The sequence below is a fragment of the Anser anser genome, assembly GCF_964211835.1.
Source record: "Anser anser genome assembly, chromosome: 5".
NCBI lineage: Eukaryota > Metazoa > Chordata > Aves > Anseriformes > Anatidae > Anser > Anser anser.
Genome location: NC_139725.1, coordinates 12,501,869 through 12,520,337, shown reverse-complemented (window position 1 = coordinate 12,520,337; position 18,469 = coordinate 12,501,869). Strand labels below are relative to the sequence as shown.

General features: G+C 41.5%; 1 protein-coding gene across 2 annotated transcripts in view; it reads left to right on the top strand.

The window, feature by feature from the left end:
- Window positions 1-4,845: 4,845 nt before the first annotated feature.
- NAV2 (neuron navigator 2) overlaps window positions 4,846-18,469 on the top strand; it is a 425,654-nt gene continuing 412,030 nt past the window's right edge. For both annotated transcript variants that reach the window (XM_083840326.1, XM_083840308.1), the window contains exons 1-3: window positions 4,846-4,985; window positions 8,856-9,297; window positions 10,199-10,819. In XM_083840326.1, coding sequence (XP_083696452.1) covers window positions 10,730-10,819 — 90 coding nt within the window. In that variant the 5' untranslated portion in view covers window positions 4,846-4,985; window positions 8,856-9,297; window positions 10,199-10,729. The remainder of the gene's footprint in view (window positions 4,986-8,855; window positions 9,298-10,198; window positions 10,820-18,469) is intronic.

The following is an 18,469-nucleotide window of genomic DNA, read 5'->3' as shown; positions in this document are numbered from 1 at the left end:
TCATGCACTTAGGCGGCGGCCAAGCTGCACACCTCACTGGGATGCTGAATGCCTCACTTAGGACTAAGAACACCTGCATTTTCATCTTTACCTTATTCCTACTTTCTTGAGTTTTCCTGGCCAATCTGTGGCACCTGAGAGAGCAGAACTTCTAGCATCAGTTGTATTTTAGAACAAGTGTTTGAACTTGGTAGTGCTAGTGTCATGGAAATAATTAAATTATAACTGAGCATTAGCTCTCTGAGTGACTAATACAAGCAAATCCAATCCATGTTCACTGTCTCCCTAAAAGTATGGGATAACAGCGAAGCCAATCTTAGTAGTAAATGAACAGATGCACAAACTGTGGAGTTAGTTCGATTTTGAATGGGTGACACAAAAAGAAGGAAAGGTGTTATTTACAGCTTTTAAGCTGTAAATCTGCTCTTCTTAGTGTCTCAATGTTTGGATTTATGAATTTGGTATACGTTCTTTTTTAATAAACAGCAATACAGGAAGAGCATGTTGCATTCTGACAAAGGAAACACTGATTTCTTGGGTTTTAGTAGCTTCTGTCATGAAGACAGAACCAGCCATCCTTAGGATTCCTTACATTCCTTTTTGAATGAGCATTATTCAGTTTAGATGTGGAGTTTAAACACCCTTGCTTCTGTGCTCTAAAGGAGAGATTTTAGAAGTAAAAAACAAAGGTAAGGGAACAGCTTGTTAGAAGGTAAAAATGCATCACTTACAGCACTCCAAAGGTATTTCTACACATCAGAACAAAGAAACTACAGCTGAGATCTGCAATTTTCTACCTTTAACGATTTTCAGGTGTGGATTAGAGAGACTGCCTGAGCTGATGTGGGGGCTTAGTGGTAGTATTTGCTCTTAACCTGGGATAAGCAGTGTCTTGACCAAAACCTTTTATTTGTTGCTAGTTGTTAAAACTGTTAATTCAAGTTTTAACTCGTACTTTGGAGCTGAAAAAATCAGGTTCTGTTGATGATGAGCTGTTACTGCATAAGCATCTGTGACTCAAAAGGTGTTTCTTAAAAAATATATATTTTTGCTGGGATAGTCCTTATTTCAAAGTTGGTGGCACTTTTGCTGTTGAAGTATATGAGAGCTTACTCAAACCTGACAATTTAAGGATAAATGTATTGAATAATTATCTTATCCATATATCAAGAAAATGTCTAAACCTAAGCTAAGGAGACTGACCAAGTGCATGTTACTGGCCTGATAACAGACAACATACAGAATAGAGGAGTTTGGGCTACAGAAGATGAAGCTCCAAGCCTTGCTTCAAACCAGGAAGAATCGAAATCCTTTAGATGTGGATCTTTTGCCACATCCTAGTGCTGGCTAATCAAGGGTATTTCACAGAATCATGGAGTAACTGAGGTTGGAAAGCAGTGCTGGAGATCTCATAGTTTAACACTTTATTCACTCAGGGTCAGCTACAGGAGGTTGTCCAGGATTGTGCCCAAGGCTGGAGACTGCACGACTTCTCTCAGCAACCTGTTCCAGTATTTATCGCCCTTAAACTAAAAAGACTTACAAAGTATTGAAACAGAATTTCTTGTACTTCAACTTGAGTCCAGTTTTTCTCGTCCTTTTACAGGGCACCACCGAGAAGGGGCTCGCTTTGTCTTCTCCCCCCACCTAGTAAGAATTCATATGCAATTTCACCAGTTTTAATACAAACAGATGATAAAATCATGTGAAACGCATGGGTGCCATCTGTCTTCAGAGGAAGACTTGGGAGTATTCATTTACTTTCTTGCCTCATACAACAGCTAGAGGGCTTCATCTGGCGTAGGCTGTAAGCCACAAGCTGCTGGAGAAGGGAATGGACAGTAGAGCAATATAACTGTGCTCAGCTTGTTCTTACATCTTTTCGCAGTCTTTGGTTATTGAGCACTATTAGATGATACAGAACAAAACAAACTTGGCACGACTCAATATATCTGTTTTTACATTTTAATACTTTGGGGTAATTTTAGAGGGACAGATGCTGTTGGCTTTGCTATAATGCTGTTATTCCTGGTTAGTCTGCACAGTGATTTTGCTTTGAGGGTTGGGTGTTTAGCTTATAGATGTTAATCTTGAACCATGATTACCACAATTGTAAATAAAAGGTAGTATCCATGTATTAGAATTCAGGTCTTGTTTGCTCTTTACAGTTAGTGTGAAATGAGCTAATGAGCTTCCACTTGTTAAGTACAGGTATTCTTGATTGATGTGAACCTATTTTCTCTGTAAGCAGATACTTCACAGTTTCTAGTTCTGCCCAGAGTATGAATAATCAATTACTAAAAAGAAAAAAAAAAAGCCCTTAAAAAAAAGAAACTTGTGAAGAGGTTAATTTCCTAATGCCCCAGGACAGCAAGAACTTCTGAGCTAGGAAATTACATGCCCTTAACATAATTGTTGACTCTTTCATTGAATGAAAGCTGTACATCGAGAGATCTCTCATTAAATGATTACAGCACAAATTCTTCTTAGAAGATATACAGCACTTTCTGTTTGGGTTCTACTTATGCCTTTTTTACGTCTTGGAGAACTAAATAATGCTTGAGAGGAAAAGTGTATCTGTGACCAATGAAAACATAAAAGGGGAAGAAAAGATGCAAGGCTTCATAGAATACCTGCTCTCCTCCTCAAATTCTAGGATCCCATGCATCAAAGACTTTGCATGCTTTCTGAAAAATACTGTTTTTATCATTTCTCAGGATTTTTCATCCTTTGGGACAAATTCTGCTAACTATCAAGGTAATTATTTATATATGAAACATACCAGGTTAGCAAAGGCAGAGGAATTTGGGCATGAAAGGTGTAAGTGCATCTTAATGTATTGTATACTGTGCATTTTCCCTGCCTCCATTCCGGTGAGTGCCAAGACTCCTTCCATGTGCTGTGGTCTCTGTGAACATCTCTCTAACTCCACTGGTCTTTTTTTTAAGTTATTTCATATTTTCATCAAACTATAGTCTGTCTGGGCTTATCTTCCTCTTACTGACTAGTCCAAAATAGTTACCAATTTTCAGTCACTGTGATGAAGACTTGAAAATAAGCAGGGATTTTGCCTTTTTATTATAGTATTGTAATGGTGGGAAACTTAAGTCAGGAGCTTTTTCAATCTGCGTCTGGCTGTTTTGATTCATGGCTAGATTGAGGAGGATGTCAAGCATCCTAGTTTGCGAATCAAAATGCGTATCAATAGCATCAAAACAAGTAACAGAATTCCAGAGGAAGGTGCAGTCCTAAACTTTGTAATTTGTAAAGCAAATCCCTTTCAGCACAGATGTACTCTGTAAAATCTGTTGTTTCTGTAAATTTAATATGTTCAAAACAACTTTTTTTTTTTTTTCTCAAACTAATCTATTTCTTGTCTATTTCTGCTTCTGTCATTGTATCCAAACAGATTTTGTCTGTATATAAGCAGTTGTAAACATTTCTGAAAAATTTTTGGCAGTATGGTGAATTGCCTTGAAGGTGCATAGGATATAAATAGAGCAAAATAGTGTGTTTTCCATATGCTCTAAGTGCTATATGAAATTTTAGGAATGCTATTTCCCACTTTTATCCATTAATCTCTTTGAGTTACAATCTTTCAATCATTACCTTTTCTCTCAGGACTGCTGTGAGGCTTAATTCATTAATGTCTGTAAAGTGCTTTGAAATCCTTAGATGAAAGGGATTATAGAAGTGCAAAATATTAATATAAAAGCAAAAATGTGAATCCACAACTGCTCTCCTTCTGTCCCTTAGCTCACCTGTTCCGTGACTTTTGTAGTGATATAAACTTACCTTAGGATTGAGGCAAATACTTTGTCCTTTGATGTACAGATAATGTAAGGTTGTAAACGCCTATTTTTTTAAAGACTTTTTCTTATTAGCATAGTTAATGTAAAAACTTCTTAGCAATGGTTTAAATCTTCTTTTCACAGCCTCACTGCTTCCCCGATTAAAATGGTTAAATCCAGCTGAATCTTCTTGGACTGCACCAGTGCTGAAAGATTCATACTACTCTCCATAGGCTTAGATTAGGAAAACTATCAGATTTGTGTAATTTTAGACTGTAAAATAACTGGCATAACATAGTCTTTCCAAAATGCATAATTTGTTTTCTGGGTGGGAACCATCTTTTCTATCCTAACATCAGCATTCATTTCTGTAAAGCATATTCTCTGCTTTTATAGGTTTGTGGGATAATTCAGGTTAGAATGACCTCAGATCTCTGGTCCAACCCCCTGTTCAAAGCAAGGTTAGCTTGTAAGATCAGACCAAGTTTCTCAGGGCTTTATCCAGTCAGAGATTTTCTTATTCTGCCAGCTTCTGTATGGAGCCACTAGATCATTCATGAACTCAGCTGCTTCTGTTTCCATTGCAATCTAAAACCTGTAGAAGCCTCTAGTCATTTTAAGCAGAATTAATATCCCCAAATCCAACATCCCATAATAATCTTCTCAAAAACTGGTGCAGATATTACTACTGGGACACAAGGAATTTTTTTTTCATCTTAATTTCTTTCTGTAACCACAAGATTGTCCAGGGACCTTCCCAGTAACTTCTTTTTCCCTGCAAGGAAAATCAGGTAGAGGGTACAAACTGTTAATGAGCCTGTGGGAAACAAGCCAGCAGCCTTTTCAAGACGTTGCAGTACTGCGCATTTAAGGACAGAGTTAGGGTAAGGAAATAAGGGCTGCCTACTCAGCTTCTTGTTTTGGGTACTGAAAGTCCTCCTCTCTTAGGAGGCTGCTTAGACAAGAACTTTCCTCTCTCCTGTAGCCATTAATTAAAATCTGCAGAAAGTTGTTTTTCTCAGGCATTCATGAGTGCCCTCTTAACCCATACCAGGCATCCTCATACTGACTGGCTTTCACTGTCCCCGAGAGGAAAGGATCAGTTTCCTGCCTTCTGAGCCAGTGTGAAAAGACCGACCTTCTGCAGGAGGTTTCAGTTTTCTCTCCAGTGCTGGTCTTACGGCTCCCAGCTGGGTAAGGCTTTGTGTTATTGCAATCTTTATTGACAAGTCGAAAAGAGAAAACTCTCTCGGTGCAGACCCCCACATTACCACCAAACCTGCATTCAGAGCTCAGTTAAAGCATTCACGATGACCTGATTCCAGTTGTCCAGAGCAGAGTAGCTAGTCATATTTTTAAAAAGATATCGCAGCACCCGTCATCATCCCACTGGAGTTTATATGAACTTTTCCAACCATAGCTGATTTATTTCAGAATAATTCCTTTGTGCTGCTGTCGTGCCATTATTCTGCTCTTCCAGTTCAGCCATTTAATGTGTGTAGAAAACTCTGGTAACCTGTTTATTATGCAGACAGAGCAGATATCTACAAGCCAATTGTGGAGAGTAGCTAGTTTGAATCTGTATTCAAATACTCAAATAAACGTATGTTTATTCAGATTTCTCTTTAAAGTTCAGACTCTGAAAGTTTCTCCTGTATTACATATGCATGGTGTTGATATAATCTGGAGTTCTGAGTTCTTGTAATATTGCTACTAGATATTAGACTCGCGTTGTTTTAGCACCACTTCTTCCTCAAAGGAAAATTAATCATTTACTAAACTAGAATGCTAACATGAATGATTGTCTTGTTATGCATATGCTGATTTGTTTAAATTTTTCAGCCTCCTAGGTCCCTTCTGAAAACAAGCTTAGCCAACCAAACTTAACAAGCTTTTACTTGAGTGTGTGTAAATGTTAAATAAACAAAATATTTTTGCTGCTTATGCTTGCAGTATTCAGCTTCATTAAACATGTTTGTATGCAGTCTGTAACCTTTTACAGTGTAACAGGCTGAATGACTAACTTGTAAGACAGATTCAGATAGAAGAAGACATGGAAAATGTGCTTTGGACAAGTTGTTTGGATGTAGATCTCCCTAGACACTCTCAGGGTTCCCTGTTCAAGCAAAATAAAGATTTCTGTCTCGGAAACGATGAGGCGTATGCCAGGTCAGGCTGGCTTCTCAGAGATGGACTGAAGCTGGCTGGTTTCCCTTTCCAGGGAATAACAATTAATAAGCTTTTTGCACTGTGAAGTTATCCATGGTTAAAGGTGCCCCTACAGCCAAGCACGAATCCTCCGGTAACAATGCAGTCGTGGGCCCAGGCTGGCGTGGTGTGAGGTTTGTGCATCCCACTTCCTTTGACAGCCTGAGAAAGGGTTTGTTTCCAATTAGGCGGCTGGGCCAGGCTTCAGAGGCCAAGGACGTATTAACAGCAGAGAGAATTTTAAGAATGCCACCACATCTGGCAGATGCTCAGGGAAGACCTTGAGAGCACAGACAAACAACTGATGCCTGCTTTTAGCCTCACCTGCCAAAGTAAGGATTAAACAAATGTGAGCAAATTGCATAATCTCACCTTTGTTTTATTCCAAAGCACACTGGCCAATATCAAGATTTTGAAGTCCTTAGGCACAGTAAGTACTTGCTTATTCTGAGAATAATGCCATCGATACCGATGGAATTACAGCGTAGCGAGATGCCACTTACTAGGAAATTCTGATATCCTGAAAGAACATATTTGCTGGTTAAAGGAACAAGCAAGTTGCTTCTGCAGTATGGAAGTTGTGGTAAATCTTGGGGCAGTGGCTCACAGTGATCCTAACAAATCCTTGCAAAAATTGTAATCATGACAGACCACAAAAAATGCCAGCTGCTCATGCATACAAGCCATGCATGACATTATTTACTTTAAGGAGATGTCTTCTAGTCATGGAAGTCAAGTCACAACTCTGAGAATAAAAAAAAATGCTGGCTAGCAATGCAGTAATTGATCAAGAGGGTTGTCTTAAAATGTTTCCAATGTAAATACAAGGCACTGTGAAACACAGTCTCAGTTCAGAAAAAAATACTGTAGAAGCATGGTTTTATGGTATGTTATGACATCTAAGCATCTGTCCTTATGAGCTATACTGGGGAATCTACATAAGTACTTCTTCCCAAAGAGGTCAGGGTACCCGCTTTCTAATGAGTGTTGGGTGGCCATAAGTCATAGTGAACAGCTGCCCCTTCTCTTTCAAATCTCCCATTTAATTTTAGCATTTGAACTTTCTCTTTTGTCTGATGGTTTTCAGATCATAGAAGTAGTAAATTGGTGAAGCAGCTTCTAAGATGTTAGATACCGATCTTGCTCCGTTAATAAATGAGCAGTTGACTTCATTTTGTATAAAGAAATCTTTATTAGTTAAAAAAAAAAACCCCTGGAAAGAAAAAAAAAGAAAAGAATACAACAAAGAATGACAGCATCTGTCTGTCACAGAGTAAATCTATTAGCTATCTAAAGAGTTAATCTTTCAAAGACTAAACCTAATAATATTGGATTTCATAGAGGTAAATAGATTCTCAAAAGCAACAACTCTTCTTAATGTACATGCATTATACAATACTATTTTAAAAATGCTAATTAAGATATTTTTAAGAATTCATTGCTGTAATTCGGAACTTATATGAACATTCAATTTGATTAGCTATAGCCAAAAGCTAAAAGATATGTAACAGAGCCTGAAAAATTAATGAAAGCCTTGCTATTTTAGTTTAACATCCCTGTTTTTTTGCTCTCTAAACACCCCTACCATTGCAGCCATCGGTTTCATAACGATGTTTTACCAGACCTTGAAGCAGACGCACAGACAAATGAACTCAAAATTGTTCTGAAAAGTTTGTGAAAACACCTCAGGAAACGTTGACTCTTACAGTCTAAGGATCAAAGCTGGATTATCTAAAGTTAAATTATTTAAATTCCTTAGACGATGAATTGCATGTAGCTGTTTATGAATGTTTTGTTTTCTAATTAGGAAGCTTACTTCTTACTTATTCTAAAATGCTAGTCTTTTAAGAGTATGAATACTACTCAGCATTTTTAGGCATCTTTTACTGTTTTATAACTGAACTTTCAGTGACATTTTGTAGTGTCAGAAAATATGCACTTACAAAGGAAGCCTCATATTTCACACGTATGGTGAGCAGTGCAATTACGGCATTGTAGTTTTCATCTAATTTAAATTAGTGTTGTATCGCAGTGGTAATTAAAAATGCACTGGGGCAGATACTACTGTCCTTGTGGAGCCCACAACCCCAAAGCATGTTCGGTGTTATTAGTTTGCTCTTAATTATTGTGGACTTGGAAGTTTCAGCGAAGACCAAGGGCTTATTTTGTTAGAATTCATATGGAGTTTGTGGTAAAAGACAATCTTTGATTTACTGCATTTACAGTGCAAATCCCCATGATAAGCATTTAGCTTTATCCTGTGGGACCCAGTGTTCTCCACCAGTAACTGGTGTGGGTTTAGGAGACAGAAATCTGACAGACTTGGGAGCCCCGAGTCTCAGGCTGGCGCTCCTACCGCAGCAACATTTCATTTCTGTGAACATACTGGTTGGCTTCTTAATGGCAATTGGGATTTGAATGGCACTCTGTCTGAACCAAAGGTGTGCATTTAAAAAGTGTTGTTACTGATTTATACAGGACAATGACTGTTAGCTGTTGTTTTATAAGGATTCTTAAATAAGGAAATGACTACTGTGTTAATGCCCAGTGAAGTCATGAAATTGCTCCAGGTTTCAGTTCTCATCCCTGACATGAGAACTTGGGCTTTGATCATTATCTTTTTAGAGTCCAAGTCTGTAATTTAACACGATTACTTTCACCTATCTAGCAGGCTGCAACACATCAAAAGGGTAAGCACCAACAAGAAGGGGAATAGCCTGTGGTTAAGATGCTGGTGTTAGTTTAGAGAGCCGATTTTGGCAAACTCCTTTCATCAGTTCTGCGCCACAGCTTCCTGCTTCTAAAAAAGAGATTAAAATGTGTTTTTTCTTTTTCCTCTTGTCTTTGCCTGTCTAGGTTGTAAGCATTGGTGAGAGTACATATGTGCAACATCTTGTGTGTTACTGCTTCTTGTGCAGCTGCAGCATTTAATCAATACAAACGTGCCTTGTGCTCCTTTGATTCATAAAACGCTGAATGTCTCGCTAATCTGAGCCAGAAAGGAACATATATTTGCAGATGACCTTTAACTGGAAAGCGTAGAAGATCACTGTACTTGCTTTTCAGTTGAGGAGTACAAAACCGGTAATGCAAATGTTCAGTTTCTTGGCATGCAAATCGACAGACGAGGTGGTGGCACACCTGCCTTTTCAGCGCTCAACACATCATGCGTGCAGAGGAAGAAAATAAAGAGGGTTATACTTCTGTAGTTCTCAACAGTCAAGGATTCTTTCAAAGAGAAAATCCATCACTTTGAAGAATTCACAGAAGAAACCCTCCGCAGCAACCAAAGCTGCAGGCAAGCAAGCGAAAGGCAAAATAAAACTGCCGAGAAAAATAAATAAGGGCCTTTACAGCAGTCCTGTTGAAGTGAAATTTCCCTTTATCACCGACTAGCCTACTACAATCTCCTTTTCTCCACTCTCCACATATGTTAAAGGATGTTCTAAAAGCAGCAATCTTGTGCAGAAGTGGAGTTCCTAATGCGTTATAAAACATCTCCTGTACTAAAACGCCACCGGAATTGCATGATTTGGTTTAATTCCTTGTTCCTGGGGCCTCCACAGGAGCAAGTGCTCGGTGGGCGACCCCTCACAGAGGTGCCGCGCTCCCGGCCCGGCCCGGCCCTTCAGCGCCATTTTGTGCCGCAGGGCGGCGCTGCGGGCCGGGGGCGGGGCCTCCCCGGCGCGGGGGCGGGGCCTCCCCTCCCGGTGCGCGCCTCCCGCCCGCAGCGCGGCTCTCATTGCCTCGTGCGGCCGCAGCCCCCGCCCGCCATTGGCCCGGCGGCCCCACGTGGGGGGCGAAGGGGCGGGAGGCCGGTTGCCCGGGTAACGGCAGGGCGAGTAGCGGCGGCGGCAGCGCCGGGCGGCGGAGCTCAGCCGAGCCGAGCCGAGCGGAGCGGAGCGGAGCCGGGCGGCCCTCGCCCTGCGCTGCCCTGCGCCGGCACCGCCCAGCCCCAGCCCCAGGTACCGGCACCGGAGCGAAACTTTGTCCCGGCGGCCGCGGGGCTCCGGGGTACCGGGGGGGAGCGGAGGGTACCGGGGGGTGCAGGAGCCCCGCGGGCGGTCTGTGAAGAGCCCCCAGGGAGGCGCTGAGGGACATTTGGGGGGCTTGGGCGGGCGGGCAGGGAGTATCAGCCGCTACGTGCCCTGCTCGCAAACCGCTTATTTGTTTATTTTTTCCTTTCCCCCTCCCCTTAGGTGTTGGTTTGGCTGCGTACGAGAAGAGGATGACAGGCGTGCGCGGCTGGTTTTACGTAATTAGCACCTGCTAGATTGGCAAAAGGCAATTATCGCCGGGAAGTGTTTACATTGATTTATGGGAGGAAGGCGGCCCAGGAGAGGGATGCTGATAATCTCAACGCAGTGGATTAAATGCACATTTACACCTTTATTGACGTATAAATTATCCGTGCCAGCAATGCACTGAAAAGGCTGCTGATGGAGCAATAATGTGGCACAAAGTACTGGGTTCGGATTCAGCTCCGTCATCCTTCTGTAAGGCATGGAAATGGAACCCCATGTCTGAGCTGAAATAGAAGACAGAGGCTCGCAGGGGGGCTGCCCGGTCAGATAATGAGCACTGATGGCAAACAGGAACTGAGAAGGATGGCAAAAAGCACGGACGAGGTCTGAAGGAGTCCGCTTGCTATTTTTTTTTAGTTACTTTTAGATTTTTGTTGTTGTTCGTGCTATGGATTTTTAGGGAAAGCTGAGAGAGGCCGGAGGAGTATGTGTAGCTGGGAAATGGAACCTGGCTCTGAATCCAGCCAACATCAGAAAAGAAAGCCCGTGACACATGGACTGGAAGATCAAAAAAGGGTAAGTGACAAAAGGCCTCTCTGCTTAAATTGTTGGATGAGATGCAAGTGGCAGAAGAGCTCCTTATAACTCTTCTGTCAACTGCAGTTGCTGCTCACTATGCCTAGCCCGCAGCAGATCTCTTCTCATTATATATTAAAAAAAAAAAAGTTGTCTTTCTGTTCAGACTTTTTGCAATGTATGGAGCAAGGAGCTGAGGGGAGTGGAAATGGCAATATGAGTAAAGTGAGGGAGATACCTCCAGAATGTTGGATAGTTGCTGATGAAGAGAACTGTGGTGTAAATGATGTACATTGACTCTTGCTAAGTCTGCTTAGATTGTTGATTTCTTGTAGCTTTAACTCTTACTGGTATCTCTAGAGAGACTAAAAAATTGCTTTCTTGGGATTTGGCCAGTAAATTTGCTGAAAATGTGGCATAGTTGTCGGCGTCCTTATTGTCCTGATGATAATGTTATCGTTTTTGTGTAGTTCCCAGACATGACCAACTTGAAACAACACAAAATGCACGGTGGAACATACTTAATGTCAGCTGACAGATCCCATTTTGCGCAAGTGCTTTGTGGAAGCCTGGTGTGTCAAGGTGGCATTGTATTATTTAATGATAATTGATTGGCTCTGTGTATTAAGTTGACCTAAATGAAGTTGCCACCTCGGAAAAACGGTAGCTTGCAAACAACTGGGGCTTCAAAGTTGTTTTCTTGGCACCAGTCAGTCAAACAGACTGAAATACTTGACTTGCTTCTACTGTACATGTATCATTTGTATTGTTTTCCATGCGGATTTGTTTGTTGGTTTAAAACAATGAAAAGAACAACAACAAAAACCAGCGCTGTTACTTGGCTTTGTGTGAAGAGCTCCCTTTTCCTGTAGCTTTTGTACGTGATTTGTATTTCTCTTGAAATAAGTTGGGGTGGGGGGTAAGAGGGACCATCAAATATTATTTTGCTGTTCAACAGTGCTCTCTAATTTTGGAGAGGAGAAGGCATGTGTCACAAATTCATCGAGTCTACTGAAGAGCCAGCGTGGATTCTCTGTCACCCCATTAGAAATCAAAGCAGCTTGGAAAACTTTCAGAAATTAGATAAAACATAGCTGTTTCCTGAGAAGAATAATGTTTAAGGAATACTTATTTGGGCAACCAACTAGAAGTCCAAAATAGATATTTTAATTGCACCAAGCACGATCTGTTACCTGATAAGCTGACATGGTCTTCCTTCTGCTTTTTCAAGGAAGCCTTTTGGAGCTGAAGAAAATCAATAAGGGCAGCAATAAAATCCTTCTATTGACTTTATTTCTGGAGGCCACTCATATTTTATTTTTTCTTCAGGCATACAGTAGCGTACTGTTTATCAAGTAGATGGGAAAAACATTTGGGACCTGAGACACCAAAGTAGACTCTGACTGTTTGGATGCACCAAAATTAATATGCCGTGATGTCTGCCTCTCCTTGCTGATAGGTATAGATGCCTACATCTCCCATCTGCTCCTGGCTCAGGGTATGTGGTGCACATGTAGTATGGGGTCTCTGAAAGTATAATATAACCCCAAGTGAGGCTCAGTGGCAGCTGGGATAACATCAATTGGTCATGCTTTGCTGACATTCATTTTAACTTGAACTCTAGCCGTCATGGAGATTATTAAATTTATAATGATATATGTAAGATCCATTTTAATGACTCTTCATGCTTGGGTGATCTCTCTCACTTCTGTTTGCAAAACAAGTCTTAATAGAGTATTACATTTCATTTCCTATTGAATTTTCCAGGGAAAGGTTTCTGAAGAGAGCTTCGCTTAGACTTGTGTTTACTGGGAAAAACAATTTTGGAATAAAAGTGTTGAGATGACGCAGTTGTTATGGTGGAGTTGAATAATAATATAAACTGTGATGTTCTTAAGCTTAAAATTCTTTGATTTCTTATTGGAAAAAAATGTGTATGTGATCCAGGGCCGTTAGAAGTGTCTACTGATGATTAATTCTGTTACTGAAAAATGAGACTAGTACTGGAAGAAATAAAACCAAGCTCATTTTAAATCAGACAAATGCATATTTTTTTTATTAATGGTATATTTTATGGCTATAAAGTCAGCCTTTCTTTAGTGTTTCTGAAGCGGTAAGCAATCAGTGTGTGTATATATGCCAATCAATGATGCATCTGGCATATCTTCCCCAAGTAAAGTGCTAGATTTGCATTTATGGTATAGAAATAAAGGCATTGCTTGATTTGCTTTTTTCTTCCTGTAAACATATTTCTAGGTATCTACTTCATACCTCTATTGATTAAAGCGAGGCAAGGTTTGGTATTTATGTTTATTGTTTAGTGGTACGAGGCTTGGCTTTTTGCAGTTTGGCTGATCTGCAAGAACTAGAAATCGAGCTCTGTATGGCACCATGGAAATCAGTAGAGGCAGGTTCTTTTCGCTCCTCTCTGTATTAGCTTTCCAGCCAGACTTTAAAAGTACTCTACCATGATGTTCAGGGTAGCATAGCATCTATCAGCACAACTTAGGCTGGCTCTAGTGAGAACTACAAAGCCGGATTGCTTGGAACTTGTAATATAGCCCTAAAAAATATGATCGGGTTAAAAACCGTGCAAGTGGTCCAACTGAAGGTAGTCGGATTACTAATGTGAATGAAGCAAGCGGTTTTTACGCCAATATGTGACCTTGGCAACAAAGTCTTTCGATGCAAGAGATGACATAGCTGATACACACAAATTCAACAAGCCTCTAGTACGTTATTTAATGTTAGCAAAAACGGGCAGTCAGTCATTACCAGTAACTTGACAGTTAGGTTTTTCTTTGCAGAGGAGACTTGAGGGCGTCACGGTAAAGCAGGTGAAAGACATGGCTACAGTAATCTTGTCATATTTCAGCTGTCCTAGATCATGGAAGACTTTTCATCCCTGTGTTCTGATTTAAATGCGCTTTCTGTTGAGGAATGAGAGGAAATATTTCTTCAGTTGACTTCCAGCCTTCATTCCCAGTCTTTCTGATTGCCTATTTGGATTAGTAGCTCTGTTACACTCGCATTAGGTTAGCGGGACACGGTAAAGAAATGTGTTCATGTAGTGGTGACTGAAGTGTCTTCTGCTGTCATTTGGTGACCACTCTTGTGATTGAACAATGAGGAAAGTATAATTGTGAAATGAACTTGTACTTAGGAATGACCTAAATGTGCATTTTATATGCTTATTTGTGTTCTGTTGTCCAACTACGCTTTGGGATCTAATGTAAAAATGAACAAAAGAAGGCAATATAAGCAAAGATTTAAGTCTGCCTTCCTGGACTGGTAGGTTTTAGACAGGTCCATCCTCAGGCCTGTGGCACAGAAGGCAGCATGCAGGGATCGCAGCTCGTGGGTGGATGTTGTAGGCACCCATGGGTGGCAGTATCATCAGCAAGAAGGGGTCACCCATCACTTGGAAGCGCCAGTCCAAATTGCCCAGAGATGCTGCCACAGATGCGTGCTAGGTCTGACACTGTACCTGGCTAAAGCTTTTTCATGGGTGCGTCTTCTGTTTGGTTTTTGTTGAAACTACCTTCATGATAGGTATGACTGAAGCCATATGCCGTATTTTTCTCTTCGGTTTATGTTGCATTTCCTTAGGTTATATTGATGTACGTTGGAGTTGCTTCAGGGTACTTTGCTGCTCCCTTCTATCAAAGTCATCTTAAAGAGCATAAGTGGTCTCGCACGTATTGACCTTCTGTTACAAAGAACAAGTAGTGTTTAAGGTGGGGTAACGTAGGCTGCGTACCGTTTTGTTGGTGGGTGTTTGTGCCGAGACATTAAAGCGGTTGATTGCTGCTGAGATGTCAAGCCAGTGTGAAAGCACTCAAGTATAACCCCTATAAACTGCAGCAAGCCTTAGCTTATGGAGTTAACAGCAAGCGGCTGTGTGGTGCTTTAAGAACGTCGCTAATTGGGCTTGTTTGGAAAAAGAAATGCAAGAAAAATTCACCGAGTGAAAGAACTGAGGAAAAAGTGATGGTCATGCCTTCATCTAACAAATACTGAAAACCTTCTATAAGCACAACAGTCTATGTAAGGTTTTAGTTCTTAATTGAGGAGTTTGTATTTTTTTTCCCCTTGTAATTAAGATCATTGAAATACCTACTTTCAACTTAATATCAATAAGTCAGATTTGGGACTTGGTTGCATGGATAAATCTTGGTGATCTCTCTCGTGCTCAGCTTCTGCATGCAGGTCATAAGTTTGATGTATTTAAGATGCTCCTGAAACACATTTTGTGGACGTGCTGTCTGAGACTATTTCAAGCCACTCTTTGTTAAGAAATTGGCTCAAAGAAATAAGTGGTTCTGCTCATATTGGTGATGTAAAATTGAATCTTTGTGATTGTTACAGGGTACTCTGTTCTTATTTTTCTTCTTTTTTTTTCTTTCCTCTTAAAGTTGTTTCTATAGTGGTTTTAATGAGGAAGCTGTAGGAGTAAGTGTGATTTCCTTATTGCAAGTCCTTTCCTAATCAGGCTAGAGTCTTAACGAAATTTCTTGGATGAAGAAACAGTGCCAACTACGACTGTCAAATGTATTTATATAAGGTAAACAGTGAATCTTGTCTGTTGAGCTGATGCCTGTTGTAATATCTGGCTGGTAAAAGGAATTGCACTTGCGTAAGTTTTTGAAAATTGGGTGTGACTTTTTCCAACTTGTGTCAATTTACATTAAGATGTGGTCCAAAGGAGCTGCGCTGATTTAGACCTGTCAAAGATAAGACTGCGAGCGGTGAGGTGCTTGCACTTGAGATGGCGGTGGAATCTTGTCTCACCCAGAGCTGGCTCAGGTGTGGTGCCGGCAGCTGGTAGTGTCTTTGCCCTGTCCTCTTCCCCCAAGTCTTCTGCGTTCATGTAAAATGAAAAAAGCTCACGTGTGATTTCTTGACGTCTTACCAATACTTGTGCAAATGACAGGTCTTTACCTCTGTTCTGTTGTGTGAAAGTGAGTGAATGACATGCAGCATATGTACGTGTGCTGTAAGTTGTTATACAGGTACGGACAGCTCCTAAAACAGATGGAGCGTGTACGGGTGGGCTCTGTAAGGGAGGTGTGCTGGGTTATTTATTTCTGTTCCTCTTGGTAATCACCTTACTATTGAGACTCGTAAGAAGTTCAGTGTTTCTGTGGCTATGTGGGTAGCGTTTTAGGTGGTGTTCAGTGATCCAAGTGAAAGATCAAAATCCACCTTCGTTTTAGGTTGAATTGAAGTAGATCTGTTCACGTTCAAGGACTAATGTTGGCATACAGAGCCTGAAAATGAAAAAAAAGTTTACAACTACTGCAAAACTGGAGAGAAGAGAACAACAGCAATTCCCATTTATGTCCTAATGATTTAGTTGCTAACATGGCACACAAACCTCTTTCATGTCAACTTTTTTTTTTCTCTCTGATTGAAATTAAGTTTCTTGGTAAATACCTGGTATCAAATTTGTCTTTCTCTCCCGGAGAATGAAGCTATAGTTGTGACAGTGTCAGAACCACTTCAGTCTTCTATATTAGGCATGATTTTGTTTTTCAGTTGCTAATGTTCTGGAGCCTCCTTCCAAACAATTATCCCTGAAGGGGTCCCTCCCAAGGTATTGAAGATGTCAATTCTGTGATATTGTAAAGAGGAAAGGGGATACCTCAAGAATAGATAACTAAGTCCAAATAATGACTTCTGCCTGATCTGCAATGGCTATCTCATATCTGCCAAGCTGTTCGTGTTGCTACATTATGCAGTTTGTGTTAAGAGACAAGTGCATCAGATTAAATCTATCTTTAAGGAATCCCTGTGTGTTGGAGTGTTTCGGGGTATGTGCATTGGCATGCTTCCATCCTCTTCTTGCCTGACAATGCTAAATTAAATTCTCAAAGGCATTTGCGTGATGCAAAAGGACACTTCTTACATTGAGCGAGAATAAAATAATGAACAAAAAATCCTGTGCTCACTGGGACCCTTCTTTTCCTCACCTCAAGTGAAGCTTATTAGCTTAAAATGACTTTGCCTTGACTTAGGAGTTCATCTGAAGTTCTAAGGATATGAAAAGCATCCATTTATAAGCACAGCGTTGTTGCACAACAGTGTATTTTACCTTTCTCAATCATTTGGGTGTGCTTTGAATATCCTGATTTTATGGATGGGTTAAGTGACGAAGGGCAGTATTGGCTTTCCACGTTAACGCATTTTAAAGCCTCTGTTAGAGAGAGTAAAGTTGATGAGGAGATGCAGCCAGCTGAGAGACGAGACTGACAAAGAGCTGCTGCTTGTTGTGGCTCTGTACTGATGGACCGGTTGTGTGAAACGTTACACTGCCGAGGAGAGGACTCTGGAAATCCGTTAAAAATGTTTACAGTGCCTTTTGCAAACTTCCTGATGGCGCTGTTCTAGTGGAATGCCCGGCTCTGGGTCTTCATCTTAACCCAGGGTACGGCAGGGGGATAGATCAGACTACGTTCATCAGAGCTGAGCCCGCCTCTCTGCCAAAGCAGGTGGTTTTATTCCCAAATTCTGGAAAGCCTCTGGAAATGATTGTATGGAAGAGCATTTACACAGGGCCATTTAAATGGAACCATACAAAATTAGGTAGAGATGACTTCTGTATGCTGAAGCTCTGCACTGAGCCACACAGGAGTGCTGATAATTTCCAGTCCCAAAGGGGTGAGGGCTGGTGCTGACAGGACACCCAGACTGCTGCCTTCACCTGCAAGAACGTCCCCGCTTGCATGTGTATGCATCTCTGTAGCATCTCGTTTTACGCTGGCCTTTTTTCCTCTTGGGTGATGACAGATTAGGAGTACGCTGGTGTGATCTGCGGGGACAGATCCGCAGCGGCCTGTGCGGTGAGCCGTGCGCCCGCGGCGCTGATCGATAGCCGCTGTGCTGGGGCGGCGGGGCGAGCCAGGCCGGCCTCAGGCCCCCGCTGACAGGGTCTTCGCACCCCGAGGCGTGAGACACCATTCGCCTGATCTCGAATGGCCACGGGCTCTAATGGGCATTAATTAGCCAGGACATTTTAAAATTCAGTCAGGCAGCTTGGTTCGGGGGGCGTCTCCGGTCAGCGGTGGGCTGTGCAGGTGGGCTGTACTCAGCGCTGAGTGCTGTCTTCTCCATCTGCCCAGCTCCTGACTGGGGCCTGGGGAATGGAGGGGACAGCTCCGGAGCCAAGGCTCTGATGTTGGACTCAGTGGTGCGGCTCTCGGTGCAGCCCTCCCCAGGCTTTTGGGGTGTTCGATTTTTGTTTTCTCGTTTTTTTCGCACATGCCATGCAGCTCTTGCGTTGGGGCTTTTCACAGTGCCATCCGGGTCTGTGCTGCCCAAGGTGCTAAGTGTGAGCGACCTTGTTGCTCTAACTGCACGTCCTGCTGTAGAAGTGAGGATTTGATTGCTAGGACCCTAACAGCTCCATCAATCTAATTTCAAAGATATCGAAGCCAAATGTTTTAGCAGTAAATGTAAGTACTATATAGTCTAAGTAGTCTTTATAATACAAAGAATACATCATACATATATATTATAGCATAAAGAGCACTCATTTCAAAATAAAATACATATCTAACCCTGAAAAGGGAAAGCCTGCTGCACTCGTATCAAGCGTGGATTATAGGATGCTACAGAGAACTCGCTGCCTAATAAAACTTCTGGTTCTGG